Source organism: Schistocerca americana, chromosome 4 (assembly GCF_021461395.2).
Source record: "Schistocerca americana isolate TAMUIC-IGC-003095 chromosome 4, iqSchAmer2.1, whole genome shotgun sequence".
Classification (NCBI taxonomy): Eukaryota; Metazoa; Arthropoda; class Insecta; order Orthoptera; family Acrididae; genus Schistocerca; species Schistocerca americana.
In genome coordinates, this window is record NC_060122.1 from 258,952,333 (window position 1) to 258,970,727 (window position 18,395).

The 18,395-nt window shown below is 43.7% G+C and overlaps 1 protein-coding gene across 1 annotated transcript in view; it reads right to left on the reverse strand.

Moving 5' to 3' along the window:
* Positions 1–18,395, reverse strand: part of LOC124612301 — a 114,507-nt gene that overhangs the window by 41,875 nt on the left and 54,237 nt on the right. The window contains exon 3 of the mRNA XM_047140414.1: positions 14,849–15,098. Coding sequence (XP_046996370.1) covers positions 14,849–15,098 — 250 coding nt within the window. The remainder of the gene's footprint in view (positions 1–14,848; positions 15,099–18,395) is intronic.

An 18,395-nucleotide genomic window follows, 5' to 3' on the forward strand; every position in this document is an offset into this window, starting at 1 on the left:
TTATGCAGCAATAGAAATAGATGCATCTTAAAATACGCTACTTTTATCTGGGGCAGCTGAAACAGCAGTTGATGGTGCGACCTTAAGCACCTCGTTATCTACAGGTGTCTTACAGCCAGTGCACACTCACATACATAAAACACTTACATAATACAGGATTTACATTTAAATACTTGAAATTAAATAAATATTCCTACGGCTGGACCATAAAGACGCTCTAACACACATTATTAAATACTTAAACAATTAAATAAACACATATCAAAAGAAAATACGCCAGAAGCCTAAGTCCCTGTGCTTTCTAAAACACAATAAATATTTAACCAATTTCTTCATGAGTAGCATATATCGGATATATACAAAGACATAGATGAATAAATATATTTATAAGCATGCTGCTACCGTTTTTTCGTGTAACTGTCGAGTACTTAAGGCCTGACGCGATTGATAGTAATTGGCCACTCTGACCTCCAATAACTCAAATACTATTCAAGCTACATGCCTGTAATTCATACCAATTTAGTTTTACACTAATAGCTTTCTAACGACACGTAGATCGACGAAATCGAATGAAACGTTTAGACTTTGAAAATTCGTTGCTGGGTATTACTTGTATACTTTACCATCAGATACTGTACTTTAAACTGATAAAGATATTGAAAATCTGATTACACGATCAGAATCGTCGTGCAGTTAATGGTAACGTACATATTTCTTTTTGAAGTATCATGATTCATCTGGCTACTATTAATTTCTATACGAACTGTGAAAAGTCTTCCATTAAGGTTTCACCAAGTCCGCCATCTTGGCACTCCCGGCGCTGGGGCTGCCCCTCTCGTCCGGCTAACATTTGCCACCACGTGTTGGCTTCAGGGCCCCGGCTTTCACGAGCGTCCAGTGCGGCCACGCCAACTTAGAATATTTTCAGGGCGCCACAATTCGCCTGTTACCTCACAAGTTGCGCATCATGCACCCAATTGCGCACAGTCTGAGTCGTAACACGACGTCCTGTGGCTGCATGAAAAGCATTATTCAACATGTTGGCTTTGCTGTCAGGGTTCCTCCGAGCCAAAATCCGCAGGTAGCGGTCATCCACTGCAGCAGTAGCCCTTAGGTAGCCTGAGCGAGACATGTCATCGACAGTTCCTCTCTCTCGGTATCGCTTCCATGTCCGGACAACATCGCTCTGGTTCACTCCAAGACGCCGGTATACTTCCCCTGATGTGAGCCCTTCCTGGCGCAAAATAACAATGCGGACGCAGTCGAACTGCGGCATTGACCGTCTAGGCATGGTTGAGCTACAGTCAAGACGAGCTGTACACTCACTTCCTGGTGGAATGATTATAATTGTTCGGCTATCGGACCCCATCCGTCTAATGCATGGTTGTTTACATCTTTGGGCAGGTTTAGTGACATCTCTGGTCAAAGGGACTATGTTCAAAAATGGTTCAAATGATTCTGGGCACTATGGGACTTAACGCCTGTGGTCATCAGTCCCCTAGAACTTAGAACTACTTAAACCTAACTAACCTAAGGACATCACACAACACCCAGTCATCACGAGGCAGAGAAAATCCCTGACCCAGCCGGGAATCGAACCCGGAAACCCGGGCGTGGGAAGCGAGAACGCTACCGCACGACCACGAGCTGCGGACAAAGGGACTATCTCTGTGATACAATATCCTTAGTCAACGTCCATCTTCAGGAGTTCTGGGAGCCGGGGTGATGAAAAACGTCTTTTGATGTGTGTATTGGCAAAGGCATTCGCGTTGATCCTCTGCTTTCGTATCCCATTAACTCCAAATCTGACCACACTGTCCTAACGGATACGTTTCTCGTGCATCCGACATTGATATCTGCGGTTATTTCACGCAGTGTTGCTTGTCTCTAGACAAACGCGGCTCTTCTCTGTCGTTAAGTGACGGCTGGCACACTCTTGACACCGTTATTCTCGGAACATTAAATTCTCTAACGATTTCCGACACGAAATGCCCCATGCGCCCACCATTCCACGTTAAAAGTTTGTTAATTCCCGTCGTGGACCACAATCAAATCGGACACCTTTTCACATGAATCACCTGAGTACAAATGACAGCTCCGCCAATGCACTGCCCTTTAGTACTTTGCGTATGCGATACTACCACTATTCCATGACTTTTGTCAGCTCAGTATACATACATACATACATACATACATTCACTTTTATAATTTGCATGTATTACGCATCCGTGTAAAGAGTTGATCGTTTGGACTGTGCAATGTATGTGCAACTTTGCTGGGAAATACGAGAGCTGCGATCCACTGGAACAACTGCAATCGGAAGTTAAAATGAAAGAGAATCACTATCGCTGTGGTACAAAGTATCACATGTCCCCGTATGATGCCTCAGAGAATTTCCGTAACGAACCCATGCTTATATCCTGCTTCCGGAATCTACCAATCAAAAGCCAAAGCCCCGCCCACCAATAAAAACATGTCTTCAGGGGCTTGAATCCGTTTTCTGCTCCCATCAGAACCCCGCGCAAAAGGCAAAGTCCGGCGTCAGTCAGCAAACATCTACGTCCACCGGAACTCACAGCCAGAGCGCTATTGTCGGTGACAAAACCAGACTTTTCTTGTTTAAGACTCTAAACTGAATGCCTGTTAAAAGTTCCTTTGTGAGGACTCCTCCGCGTCTACGGATGGGAAACTCTCTGAACCGTGTGGCCCGTCGGTGATATATCGATTCGCACGTTTCTGCTATTTTGCGCTGAGCTTTACGTCTGGGTGGCAGTGCTGCCTGCTGGCCACTTTCGCACAGCTGGGAGGTATAGCTCTAAGCCTCGGGCGGTTAGGAATGGAGACCGGTTAGGCCGCTATTGCACTACCATAGTTCCTTGACCAATAAAAATGACTGTGGTGTGCATACTGTAAGACCTTCAGTACACACTCCATCAGATTATTTGACTTGTCGCTCTAACGAAGTAGGCGAGTGTCAGCAATATATTTCGTGGTCTTATCGCGGCGTGTTTATCTTCTGCCGTTAGGTCAGACGATAGAAATGCCACTTGCACGCTTAGAGTAGCAGATTGACGGTGACCAACTTTAAACAGAACTTGATTAATTTTCACACACATTTATTAAAATAGTAACAAGCATAGGAATAACTTAACTTGATTGTGGATGCTATTTACAATTGACACTCTGAAGTTCCTTTGGTCTTGGTATGTTAATCTTATTCCCACATATCTCTGATACTTGACAAAGTGTCTATACATTTATCTTCATGGCTATGTACAGGAATATGGTAATCTTATTAGGCGCAGATTGAAACTTGGCTATAGACTGGTACAGACTAACGCAGACTGGTACAGACTGGTGCAGACAAATGCAGACTGGCTAATCGGAGGACTGTACACTCGTTATAATACCTCGCGCGTTCAGGTATCACTGCGCGAGTGTGATCCGCAAGGAGAAAAAGGTTCTATGTTTGCAGCAATCTCATTGGCTGCGTTACATATTAATACGCGGATCGGCGGAAGCAGAATTTGGTCCGTCTCTAAGGCAGCGCCATCTCGTTGTGTGGAGACGGACGAGCGCTACGCCTGCGCTGTTGTGCTTAGTGGGGCGCGCTCCAGGGGGAAAGTTGTGTATGCGCTGACGATGCGGGACTACGTACACAACAGTGACCAAATATTCTTCATATTTCTTTGACAAAGTTCTCTGATGTGGCGCTATAAAGGGCTATTACACTGTCATCACATTTTTCATCAAAGTTCATGATGGACAACTTGTTGTTGTGCACTGCTGTTGCGTGTACCGCAATTGCATTGTGTAACACACTTACATAAAGCCCTGGGTTTTATGTCCAGATAGTAAAGGCAGTGCCTCACAAAGCAGAACACTCAATTGAGAAATGCTGTAGCCTATGTGCAGAAGCCAGGCTCATCATAACACTGTGATTTCTTATTACAACTACTCCAGCTAACTATAATCAACAAGAATAGCACAGTGCACAATAAACTAAATAACTCCATCAGCGTGAGAAGCCATTTATAAATCAGTGAAAGAGGAATGCACTACTGGCCATTAAAATTGCTACACCCAGAAGGTGACGTGCTACAGACGCGAAATTTAACCGAAAGGAAAAAGATGCTGTGATATGCAAATGATTAGCTTTTCAGAACATTCACACAAGGTTGGCGCCCGTGGCGACACCTACAACGTGCTGACATGAGAAAAGTTTCCAACCGATTTCTCATACACAAACAGCAGTTGACCGACGTTGCCTGGTGAAACGTTGTTGTGATGCGTCGTGTTAGCAGGAAAAATGCGTACCATCACGTTTCCGACTTTGATAAAGGTCGGATTGTAGCCTATCGCGATTGCGGTATATCGTATTGCGACATTGCTCCTCGAGTTCCAATGACTGTTAGCAGAATATGCAATCGGTGGGTTCAGGAGGGTAATACGGAACGCCGTCCTGGATCCCAATGGCCTCGTATCAATAGCAGTCGAGATCACAGGCATCTTATCCGCATGGCTGTAACGGATCTTGGAGCCACGTCTCGATCCCTGAGTAAACAGATGGGAAAGTTTGCAAGGCAACAACCATCTGAACGAACAGTTCGACGACATTTGCAGCAGCAGTGACTATCAGATCGGAGACCATGGCTGCGGTCACCATTGACGCTGCATCAAAGGCAGCAGAGCCTGCGATGGTGTACTCAACGACGAACCTGGGTGCACGAATGGCAAAACATTTTTTCACATGAATCCAGGTTCTGTTTACAGCATCATGATGGTCGCATCCGTGTTTGGCGATATCGCGGTGAACGCAGATTGGAAGCGTATATTCGTCATCGCCATAATGGCGTATCACCCGGTGTGATGGTGTGGGGTGCCATTGGTTACACGTCTCGGTCACCTGTTGTTCACATTGGCGGCACTTTGAACAGTGGACGTTACATTTCAGATGCGTTACGACCCGTGGCTCTACCCTTCATTCGATCGCTGCGAAACTCTACATTTCCGCAGGATAATGCATGACCGCAGGTCCAGGTCCTGTGCGGGCCTTCCTGGATACAGAAAATGTTCGATTGCTGCCCTGGCCAGCACTTTCTCCAGATCTCTCACCAATTTAAAACGTCTGGTCAATGGTGGCCGAGCAACTGGCTCATCAGAATACGCCAGTCACTACTCTTGATGAACTGTGGTATCGTGTTGAAGCTCTGTTTGACTCAATGCCCAGGCGTATCAAGGCCGTTCATACAGTCAGAAGTTGTTGTTCTGGGTACTGATTTCTCAGGATCTATGCACCCAAATTCCGTGAAAACGTAATCACATGTCAGTTCTAGTATAATACATTTGTCCTATGAATACCCGTTTATCATCTGCATTTCTTCTTGGTGTAGCAATATTAATGGCCGATAGTGTATTTGAAGGTAAATAAATGTTTGGTATACATATGGCCTTTAGGAACTATTTTTATTTTTGATTAATTTAATTAAAAGAATTAGTGTTTCAACAACAACAAAACTAATGAAAACTAGGATACATATGATGCTCTTTTTAACTTGTGGCATCCAGAGCTAAAAAATAAACCAAGTAGCAAGGAGAGCTAAGATTTTTTTTTTTTAGTTTAGAGTGTTCCTCCTCCTCTGTTCTGGCTAACTGAAGAGCTGCCCGTATGTTTCCAGACTTAGAGGTGGATGGCTGTAGCTGCGACTGTGGGTTTGAAGTCGCCAACCCATCGGCACATGATTCTTAGCATACATTGAACCTCTTGCTCACCCACCACCCTCGTCGAAACAAAGTTGTTAATAATGTGTGTGTGAAATCTTATGGGACTTAACTGTTAAGGTCATCAGTCCTAAAGCTTAAACACTACTTAACCTAAATTATCCTAAGAAAAAAACACACACCCATGTCCGTGGGAGGACTCGGACCTCTGCCGGGACAAAGTTGTTAAACATACCAACTAAATTTTGCAGCTATGACGTCAAATAGCTGTAACGATTCCAGCGCTTCAGACAAATACATTTCACACTGCCGTGAACAGAAGACGAAAGACTTTTATGATCAAATTTACGGTGAGGCCCTAGTTTTTGTCAAACTTGTCTGATGAAGGGCGATAATTGACAAAGTTCCCTATTGCACTATCAAATTTCTTTGGCAAAAACATTTGACATAACAGCTTTGACAGATAAATATGGTAGTGCAATACAGGGCTACAGCGGACGTCTCCCGGCTGCTGTGATATTTGCGTGGCCTTCAGCACAAGCTGACAGCGCGTACAACGAGCGACGGAGCTCTGACCTTGCGGGGCCGCAACGCCGCGATTGAGTTGTGGATATGCTGCGGGGGCTGCCCGCGTCTTCCCAGGAGAGCGGCTATTGCGTTCAGCCAGATGGAATATTCTGACCTCGACAGCTATTAATGGCTGGTTCATTTCTCAGGTGACCGTGGTAAGAGCGTAATGTTACACGCAGAACTTATTTCTGATACATTGTCTCAGCTTGTAAGCCCTTTGCATCTGGAATCTGTAATGTCCCAAAGAGCTGCAGCTGGCTGCCTGTTTCCAAAATTTAAACTGACCTCGATGTGCTAAAGTAAGGTGGTGAGACGCCTGTCGTCATTGTGTGAATTTGTTGAGCTGATGGGCGCTCCTGATTGGCCTCGTTATTGTGTGGCTATCCTATGAATTAGCTCTGGTTGTTTTGCCTCATACACTAAAGCGCCAAAGAAACTGGTATAGGCATGCATATTCATACACAGAGATATGTAAACAGGCAGAATACGGCGTTGCCGTCGGCAACGCCTATATAAGACAGCATCTGGCGTAGTTGTTAAATCGGTTACTGCTGCTAGAATGGCAGGTTATCAAGATTTAAGTGAGTGAGTTTCATCGTGGTGTTACAGGTGGTGCGCGAGCGGTGGGACACAGCACCATCGACATGGGCTTTCGGAGCCGAAGGGGCCGGCCGGTGTGGCCGAGCAGTTCTAGGCTCTTCAGTCTGGAATCGCGGGACCGCTACGGTCGCAGGTTCGAATCCAGCCTCGGGCATGGATGTCTGTGATGTCCTTAGGTTAGTTAGGTTTAAGCAGCTCTAAGTTCTATGGGACTGATGACCTCAGAAGTTAAGTCCCATAGTGCTCAGAACCATTTGAACCATTTTTTTAAAAATTGATTGTGTATAAGTTGGTGTGGGGAATGTGGGGAATTTAGCAACTATTTGACCCTGCTGTTTAGGTGTATTTAATTATTGTACTGTTTTGTCGTATATTCGTTTTTAAATTTTTAGAGGATTTAATGAACCTTAATTACTTGTACAGGGAGAACATTCGTTATTTGTGCCCCTATGGTTAAGTGCAGTCTCAGCACAACTATGGTCTACCTGTAAATTTTCTTTGCCCTTGGACTTAATATTGTTTATGAGATGCAACGTTACAGTAATTTTTGGCACAAAGTGATTGACCGAGTACTAATGTTTACCTTCCCTGAGGGGTGACACTAGTTTCTGAAATTATCAATGATTGCTACATGAAATTTGTTATTTACTGTAATCGTTACAGGCAGCTAAATAGAATAATTAGTAATCGAGTTCTGAATTTAAATAAAAAGTGTTTAACTATATATGCATCTGCCCCTGTAATTTTTTGGGTTCCCCCTTCCACTCCACAGTCACTGAGTTGCACTTTGCGTCGTTTTAGCTCAGACAGACGCATCACGACCCTAAAACTGCGCTTTAGGCAATAAGAACACTTATCTCGCTGTCAGCCAATGCCGAGTGGACATCGGGTCCTCTAAGATACCGTCTTAAATAATTTCGAGTAATATTTTTCAGTGGATAATTCCATGCAGGAAAGAGAGAGAGAGAGAGAGGGGGGGGGGGGAGGGGAAGAGAGAGTGAGAGAGGGGGAAAGAAGGAGAGAGAGAGTTGTCTTAACAACCGAGCTGACGTAAGATGGTTGAAATGGCTCTGAGCACTATGCGACTTAACTTCTGAGGTCATCAGTCGCCTAGAACTTAGAACTAATTAAACCTAACTAACCTAAGGACGTCACACACAGCCATGCCCGAGGCAGGATTCGAACCTGCGACCGTAGCGGTCACGCGGTTCCAGACTGAAGCGCCTAGAACCGCACGGCCACATGGGCCGGCACTAACGTAAGATCATCTGATCAATCTGGTGTTTAGAAAGCCTTAAATTTCCTTGGTCCATTTGTGTCGGCGAAACAAAGATGTTTCCGGACCTATTCGTGTGCGTCAACCATCGCTTCTGAAAAATCAGCTTCAGCTGGAACGGGTTGCCTTTCCTACATCGGCTGTTCCAGCCGCCCCATTTACGAGTCTCTATAGTTGCTTAGGGATGATGGCTATCGCTGAAATTTCCTGTATTTGGTTGTACCAGATTTTTTACACACCAAATGACAGTTAAAATCGCTTAATATAATCTGCTTCTGAAGTCACGGATTCTCGGTTTTTTCCTGTTATTTTCTATAATCAAAGTAGAAACCGAATAAAAATTAAAATTTTGACTCACTCAATTCCAAGATACATAGAAGAAAAATTTCAAAATAAATAGGCACTCATTTCTCGAAAAATGGTAAGTGGTTAAATAGTACAAAAAAAACCTGTATTTTGGGATGTCTAAAAGAAAATCATATTGTAATCTTGAATCACACAACTAGTTGAATATTACGGACAACCAGTGTTAAAGGGTGAAAACTGTCTTTGAAGAACTCTGTTTTTCCTCCTAATTTGTTCGTATTCAAGGACTACAAGCAGATAAAGGCATATTATGTAGACATAGGCAGCAGATCAGCTACCTTCTATTTTCATTGTGTGCTATGAATGGATTGTTGTGAAACTTTTATTTTATTTCTGTTGCCATAATATCCTTCCCTTTTTTTATTTCGTAGCAATGACAGGCAAATCTTTAATCTGTTAAAGCAAATGAAGCATTGCACTGCATTCCTAAGTCAGTTCTTAAAAACATTTCCAGACTAGAGCTGATACCATTCTGCAATACAAGGCATGTCTGGTGACACCAGGGAGAAACTACCGCATAGACCGGTTTGGCGCAAGTCTTGCACGCTGCACATGCACGCCTAACTTGAGCCACGTCACACGGGAACAGCGACATTATTGTCTCAGCAATGCTGTACAATTTCCTATGCCATATCTGTGTCGGCAGTGTTATTAAAATAGTACATTGCTTTTCCCAATTTCTATAATAACTCAGTATTTCAGACTATTGCAAACTTTACGAATAAAAATTACTTTTTTTTTTTTTAAAAAGAAAGATTGATTTAAAAACGAAAAATTTTAGCACAGCTGTTACGGCTAACTGATAGATCAGTTTTTTTAATTGGCTATTAATTAAAAAAATCAAAAAAAAGAAACGCTAGTTATACCCAAGACCAAACAAATATCGAAAAATACCGTTTATTGAGAACTAAGATATCGGTATCGGTTTTAACTAACCAGTTTTTTCCATCCCTACAATAGCGGGAAACTATCGAGTACTGAAGGCATCGTTCCAGACAAGTTCCGACGTACCACTACAAACACAACTGCCAGATTTATTTCCGGCAAGTTCTTTTGTAGACACCAGAAGGAAAAGGAGTTCCTTACTCAAGCTGATGACAAAGGGTGCCACACGAAGCTGTATTATCAGAATGAGGAATGTGCTAGTTCAGCGTTACGATCCTATCGCCATAGCAAGGGGATTCGAATGGGTAAAGGTCCGTTGACAAATGCAGCTGTGGTGAGAATGATTTCGAAGTTCGAAGCCACGGGTTGTTTAGATGATATACCCGTAGTGGCCGACCCAGCGCAAGGCGTAATGCTGCTGAGACAGTTCAGGAATAAATGGTGACTCTGGCGGGTCCGTCTATGCACGGGGAAGTCAGCGCTTGTGCAGTCACACGTCGCACCGGCATTCCATACACTACTGTTTGGTTGGAACTTAGGCGTACCCTCCGATGCTATCCATATAAAATCTATCGGCATCATGAACTGTTACCTGGCGATTTAGTGAAGCGGAGGGATTTGCGGTGTGAGCGTTTCAAAAGATGACGGAAAATGACGATTAGTTGAGTAATGTGTTGTGGACCGACGAAATTCATTTCACTCTCCGAGCGTCTGTGAACGCCCAAAACTGCAGAATTTGGGCTACCGAAAACCCTAAAACTGTCGTTGAAACTGCATTGCACGACGAGAAAGTCACGGTATGGCTTGGATTTACCACATCTACCGTTATTGGGCCTTTTTTCTTCGAGGAAATGCGTGATTCTGGTTTTGTAACTGCTACCCTGACGCGTGAGAGATACGCCGATATGTTACAGAATCGCATCATCTCCAGCCTGGCTTTTTATAGAGGATGGCGCTCCACCCCATATTGCTAGACGCGTGAAAGATCTCTTGCGCCCGTCGTTTGGTGATGATCGTGTGCTCAGCTTCCACTTTAGTCATGCTTGGCCTCCCAGGTCCCCAGACCTCAGTCCGTGCGATTATTGGCTTTGGGGTTACCTGAAGTCGCAAGCGTATCGTGATCGACCGACATCTCTAGGGATGCTGAAAGACAACAACCCACGCCAATGCTTCACCATAACTCCGGACATGCTTTACAGTGCTGTTCACAACATTATTCCTCGACTACAGCTATTGTTGAGGAATGATGGTGGACATATTGAGCATTTCCTATGAAGAACATCATCTTTGCTTTGTCTTAATTTGTTATGCTAATTGTTGCTATTCTGATCAGCTAAAGCGCCATCTGTCGGACATTTTTTGAACTTTTGTATTATTATTATTTTTTTTTGTTCTAATAAAACCCCATGTCCTTCCAAGCATGTTTGTCAATTTTTACGTCTCTATCTACATTATTCCGTGATTTATTCAGTATTCCAATTTATATTGACTATTTGATCACCCAGTATAGAGATATGTAAACATGCAGAATACGGCACTGCGGTCGGCAATGCCTATATAAGACATCAAGTGTATGGCGCAATTGTTAGATCGGTTACTGCTGGTACAATAGCAGGTTATCAAGATTTAAGTGAGTTTGAACGTGGTGTTATAATCAGCGCACGAGCGATGGGATACAGCATCTCCGAGGTGGCGATGTCAGGATTTTCTCGTAAGACTATTTCACGAGTGTATCGTGAATATCAGCAATCCGGTAAAACATCAAATTCCCGATATCACTGCGGCCGGAAAAAGATCCTGCAAGAACGGGACCAACGACAACTGAAGAGAATCGTTCAACGTGACAGAAGTTCAACCCTTCTGCAAATTGCTGCAGATTTCAATGCTGGGCCATCACCAAGTGTCAGCATGTCAAGCATTCAACGAAACACCACGACATGAGCTTTCGGAGCCAAAGGCCCACTCCTGTACAATTGATGACTGTATGACACATAGCTTTACGCATCGGCTGGTCCCGTTAACATCGAAATTTGTCTGTTGATGTCTGGAAACACGTTGCCTGGTCGGACGAGACTCGTTTCGAACTGTAACGAGTTGATGGGCTTGTACAGGTATGGCGACAATCTCATTAATCCATAGACACTGCATGTCAAGCTGGTGGAGGCTCTGAAATGGTGTGGGGCGTGCGCAGTTGGAGTGATATGGGACCCTTGATACGTATAGATACGATTCTGACGGGTGACACGTACGTAAGCACCCTGTCTGATCACTTGTATCCATTCATGTCCATTGTGATTTCAGACGGACTTCCCAGCAGGACAGTGCAAGACCCCATACGTTAAGGGTTTCTACACAGTGGCTCGAGGAACAGCTTTTGAGTTTAAACACTTCTACTGGCCACCAAACTCCCCAGACATAAACATTTTTGAACATATCTGGGATGCCTTGCAACGTGCTGTTCAGAAGAAATCTCCACCTCCTGGTATGCTTACAGGTTTATGGACAGCCCTGCACGATTCGTAGTGTCAGTTTCCTCCAGTACTACTTGAGAAATTATTCAAGTTCATGCCACGTCATTTTGCGGCACTTCTGCGTGGTCGCATGGATCCTACGTGATGTTAGGCAGGTGTACCAGTGTATTATGGTGACAGAGAGGCCCCATAATGCGATTCCGTGGGCACAGGCTTTCGTCCGCAGACTTTTCACGAAGCATGTGTGTGTGGGCATGCTAACTTGCATATCATCCTCGTGGGAAGAAAAATTTCCATTCCACAATCATAGAAATGAGGTTCTCGGAGCTAGCGGGGCGGCCGATTCCACGTCACAGACAATTACCCATTCCCAGAGGCCTGTTGACAACTCTTTCCAGTACCGTATATATAAAAATTTGCGCATGCGAGGCTCTACTTGGAGAGCCAACTACATTATTGTGACAGAAAGGAGATCAGAGAGGACAGAAAAAATCGTGACACTTAGGAGTACGGCTTCATAAACGAAAGGTGAATGGCGTGTTTCTATATCTTAAAGATAATGTCTATTTAAATATCGCGAAAATCGCACAAGAGTGGCGCTAGTTGTGGCACTATGACGGTGGAAATCAGGTTTACTTTGAATGCACGTCTCGAGCGTTAGTTACCTTTGAGATAAGACTTGGTGAGATGGTCAACAATGCCTTTAGAGCCACACAGACGTCATTATCAACACCTCAAAGATTTTGAACGAGGCCATGTAATAGGGCTACGAGAAGCTAGATGTACCTTCTGAGATACTGCAGAAAGGTTTGGCGCGTATGTAGCAACTTCTCTTCACTGGTGGCAGCAGTGGTCTCGAGAATGTATGGTCAGAGGAAGATAGGGTTCCGGGAGGCCACGTGGCAATAGCGAGAGGGAGTACCTTCGTGTTTAGTGTATGACTCTGATGCATCATATTGCATCTGCAGCAGCAATCTGGGCGGCAGTAGGCACCACAGTGACACAACGAACTGTTATAAATCGGTTACTTCAAGGACAGCTCTGAGCCAGACATTCTGTAACGTGCAGTCCACTGACCTCAAACTACCACCATTTGCGACTTCAGTGGCGTCAAGTGACAAATCATTGGAAGGCAGGGAGGAGGTCTGTTGGGTTTTCTGTGGAATCTGTTTCTGCCTAGATGCCAAACATATTCGTGCGTTTCTTAGGAGGACGCCCTCTGAGAACTTGCAACCAATCTGCCTCCAGGCTAGGCACACTGGATCTTCACTGGAGTTATGACTGTAGGACCACCCTGTTGGTTATCCCACGCACTCTGAACGCAACGCTGTACTTCGTTATGGTGATTCGACCTGTTGTGCTGTCATTCATGAACAACATCGCACGGGTTGTTTACCAACAGGAAAACCCTCGCCTACATACCACTGTTGTAGCCGAAAATGCTCTACTGAGTGTCGACATGTTGCTTTGTTCTGCTCGATTATCCGGTCTGATAGCAATCAAGCACTTATGGGACACTATCGGACGACAACACCAGCTTCATCCACAGACAGCGTTAACCTTCTCTGTATAGACCGACAAAGTGAAAAAGGCATGGAACTCTATCCCACAAACTGACATCCGGCAGCTGTACAAGTAATGCTTACACGTTTATGCTTGCATTGAGTATTATGGCGGTTTCTCACGTGATCTTCCAATATTAATCCATTAAATATGTTACACAAGCCACTGCATTCCAGGAATTTCTTTCCATGAATTATTTTTTGTTTTGTTTTGTAATTTTTCCGTCAGTGTATTTTCGAACATTGTTTCCGTTACCTCTCGAGTATGATCTTCGTTCTTCTTGTCAGAATGGTGCAAAATGGCGTCATATTATGCGAATACAAAACGAGTCAGCCAGAGAAGGGATCCAGGTGTTTCAAACCTCCCTCTCCTTGACGGTGAGAAAATTTCTGAGAGCGACGTATCCAATCAAATGTAAGCTACCCCACTGGTCCCATAACAAATTAGAGCAATGAACCGTCCTTCTCGCCAGATAAATTCCAAGTTAGTCATACTATTGCAACATCCTGCATGTAAATCACTTTCTTATATATATCTCAATATCCTTATTCATATGAGGACCCCTTCATTACCTTCCACATTCAGATTTCTTACCTACAATTACAGTTAACAGCGAAATTTTAGAAAATGACCAGAAAAAGAAACAACAGTATCGTGAAGTGTTATCTTTTTTCAAATTTACATTTGTAAACTAGTAGACGAAAAGCGTCTAACTAGACGTTGCCAGCTTGTTCCAATTACAGTGAATGAAAACAACGAATACATTAATACAAGAAACTTTACAGCTTACTCTTCATCATTAATAAGTTTTGTTTTGAATCTGAACTTTCTTTTTGATGTGTTTTATTTTCTTAGCCAGCATCCTTTCCTTATTCAGTTCAAATGACATCACGTTGTGCTTTTTCCCCAACACTTCCTTTTAAGTAGGTTATGAATTCTGTTATTTTTCCTGATTTATATTCATTATATAGTTGCCGTCTGTCTATGAAAAAAGTGCCCTTTAAATAATAAATTTTGTGTCTTTAATGCAGAGATCTCCATCCCCTTTGTATAATTACGCACCTAATCATTGATTATTTTCATCATCTCAGCGTTCAAATCCCTACTTCCCTACTTAAAGGCCAAGCTGCTATATGTCCAGTTCGTGTCTTTTCCCCAGAGGAGACGCAGTATACGGTAAACTTCCGTCAGCAAACGGTGAAGTCTTGAAAAATGCTAGCTCTTTGAAACAAAGTCCAGAGCGCAACTAGCAAGACGAATGAACAAAATAGTTAATATTTACGGAAAATGAAGAGCAGTTTGCGCTCAAAACGAAGTTTCTCGAGTTGGAATGAAGTCACTTAGACAAGAATAACGAGACGTAGGTAAGCGAAGAGAACTCGTGCTCAATACTTACAGTCACCTCGATTCGGTTGTTAGGGTATCTGTGCGTGGCGCTGCCCGAGACATCGCCGACGGTGAGCGCCGCCTGGAAGTCATAGATGACCTCGATGTTGGGCAGGTCGATGTAACCTCGCAGGTATCCCTCAAAATATGTGACTGTATCGCCCCAAGCAGTTTCGCCAACCAGGAATGCGCCCATATTTGTCACATTGCCGTAGCTGTATGCACACTGACCCTTCAGTTCTACGTCGTACGACGTAGTACTGCAAACAATAAAAACGGATTACGTAACTGAATCGGAAATACTTGAAACCAAATAAGTCAAAATTTTCAATTTTTGTTTTTCATCGAAGAGTATAACCTATGATTTGGTGTTGAAATGAAATACGCCAGTCTCCTACAAATGGTAGAAAACGTGGTGCATTTTACACTCTTTGTTGCTGAAACGAAATAAGTCAGTGATTTATTTGCCTCCAACAGTTACTGCTCGTTTCCGCGCTGAAGCTGTTTTCCTCCAATACTATACATTATTGATAAAATTATCCACTTCCTTTGATGTGACATTAACGGTCACTGTTAACATTCACTGAGTGGCACTTGGTTGTATAACTATGGCTACAAAAAGGAAGAATAGTAGTGGAGATTATGATAGAAATAAGGTAAAGACAGCTGGTACAAAAAGACTATCTTATCGAAATTACAGAGGAGATTATGTTCCAGGGAAAGCAGTTAGAGAATTTTGCAGGTAAATAACAGTCTTTCTTGGAACAACCGTAGGAAACCGTATAGATGTAAATACATCAATATTACCAGCAACACCAATGTTATATTATTAATTTACTTTCAACTGCGGAATTAAATGTTATGACTCCATTTGTGTAATTAAATGTAATAATATTTTGGCAGAATACCTTGATCTTCCTACCAAAGATACCCAGGACTGCAGCGCCTTATTGAAGCGAAGGAAGTAGAGCAGAGGTGTCCTCGGAAATCTGATCCAGAATGCTGTGAAAACTGTAGGAATGCAACGTTTCTTTACCATATAGTGCTTGGAAGTGAAAGGAAACTGGTGTACAAGAAAGCTTTCCTGAATATACATGCAGTGACGAATCCGCTCGTGTTTCGAATCTGTAAATTGCTGCTGATGGGAATCACACCTATTCATAAACGCGGGAAAGCCTGAACACCAAGAACACACCAGACAATACCCCTGCACTCATTCACGAGCATATAAAGTCTTTCCCCATAAAAACCTCACATTATTCACAAAAAATAGTAGCATATTTAAACTCTGAACTAAATGTGCGGACAATGCACAATATGTTCAATGACAAATATATATATATATTGTAAAGTAAAATATGATGTTTATCGTAATTATTATCGGGACAGTTCTAGTTATTCCTTTTTCGGACCGCAGGATGATGTCTGTTGTAAATGTGAAAAGCTTGAACTCAAACTGGAAAGATCACATTTAAATGAAAGAGCCAAGCTTGTCTCCAGAGCGGAATTAAACGTTCATAGGCATTGTAGCTCTAAATTTTACAACTCACTTCGGTATGCCAAGAGATGAGCCAAGTCCGTTGATACTGTGGGAGACGTAGTTCAATATTATACGCAAAACTTGCCGCTTCCACTTATCCCTATGCAATAGATATTCTACCTGCAACAAGTGTCGGTGTACTGTTTCAGCAAACATGATTTGAAAACTGAACACTTCACTGTGTACTTGTACCATGAAGGCTTAGGAAGGAAATGTGTGAACGAAGTAGCATCTTTCGTTTCTGATTGACTAAAAAATAATCTCAGTAAAAATGTGGCTAATCTTCTTTTGTGTTCTGACGGTTGTATCGGCCAGAACAAAAGCCACACCTTTATACGCACGTGTATGGGCATGGTTCAAGCAGGAATCCTCAAGAGTATAATACACAAATTTCCTGAGAGAGGCCACTCATTGTTAAGTGTGATCGCGACTTTGGACAATATAAGAGGAAAATAAAAACTCGTGACTGCATTTACACCTTTTATGAATACATGGAACTGATAGCAAGCAGTAAAAGGAATGTGCAGTAAAATTAGTTAATAGAGACGAAATGCTAGATTCCGACAATTGGTGGCCAAAATATTTTAGGAAAAGTGTCGCTTCGTGTGAGACAGTGACAGGACAATGCAATAAAAAAATCTTCTTCGCTCCGAGTAGCTCCAAAGATATACAATGCCTTGGAATAGGAGAGGTGCTTGGCCTTCCGTACATCGATGGATTAGTAAGCCATACTTTTCGCTTTAGAAAGACACACGAGTCAATCATTCCAGGATTAATGGACAGCATTCCAGTGACCCACCCGACATACCAAGTACCTATTTCCAGAATGAAGATGGAAGATGTGAAGAAAGTCATCTAATATGTGCCTGCTGCAAAGAGATCATTCTATGGAGAAGTGGTTTCTTGGCCAGTGACTGACGAAAATTATAGCTAATGCACAGTTAATCGTTGTTGCTCTTAAAATTCAGTTTGTTCCATTGTGTCAGACCATGCTAATATATTATGAAGTGTTCAAAAATTAAATCCTAAAAAATCAAAAAGTATATACACTCCTGGAAATTGAAATAAGAACACCGTGAATTCATTGTCCCAGGAAGGGGAAACTTTATTGACACATTCCTGGGGTCAGATACATCACATGATCACACTGACAGAACCACAGGCACATAGACACAGGCAACAGAGCATGCACAATGTCGGCACTAGTACAGTGTATATCCACCTTTCGCAGCAATGCAGGCTGCTATTCTCCCATGGAGACGATCGTAGAGATGCTGGATGTAGTCCTGTGGAACGGCTTGCCATGCCATTTCCACCTGGCGCCTCAGTTGGACCAGCGTTCGTGCTGGACGTGCAGACCGCGTGAGACGACGCTTCATCCAGTCCCAAACATGCTCAATGGGGGACAGATCCGGAGATCTTGCTGGCCAGGGTAGTTGACTTACACCTTCTAGAGCACGTTGGGTGGCACGGGATACATGCAACGTGCATTGTCCTGTTGGAACAGCAAGTTCCCTTGCCGGTCTAGCAATGGTAGAACGATGGGTTCGATGACGGTTTGGATGTACCGTGCACTATTCAGTGTCCCCTCGACGATCACCAGTGGTGTACGGCCAGTGTAGGAGATCGCTCCCCACACCATGATGCCGGGTGTTGGCCCTGTGTGCCTCGGTCGTATGCAGTCCTGATTGTGGCGCTCACCTGCACGGCGCCAAACACGCATACGACCATCATTGGCACCAAGGCAGAAGCGACTCTCATCGCTGGAGACGACACGTCTCCATTCGCCCCTCCATTCACGCCTGTCGCGACACCACTGGAGGCGGGCTGCACGATGTTGGGGCGTGAGCGGAAGACGGCCTAACGGTGTGCGGGACCGTAGCCCAGCTTCATGGAGACGGTTGCGAATGGTCCTCGCCGATACCCCAGGAGCAACAGTGTCCCTAATTTGCTGGGAAGTGGCGGTGCGGTCCCCTACGGCACTGCGTAGGATCCTACGGTCTTGGCGTGCATCCGT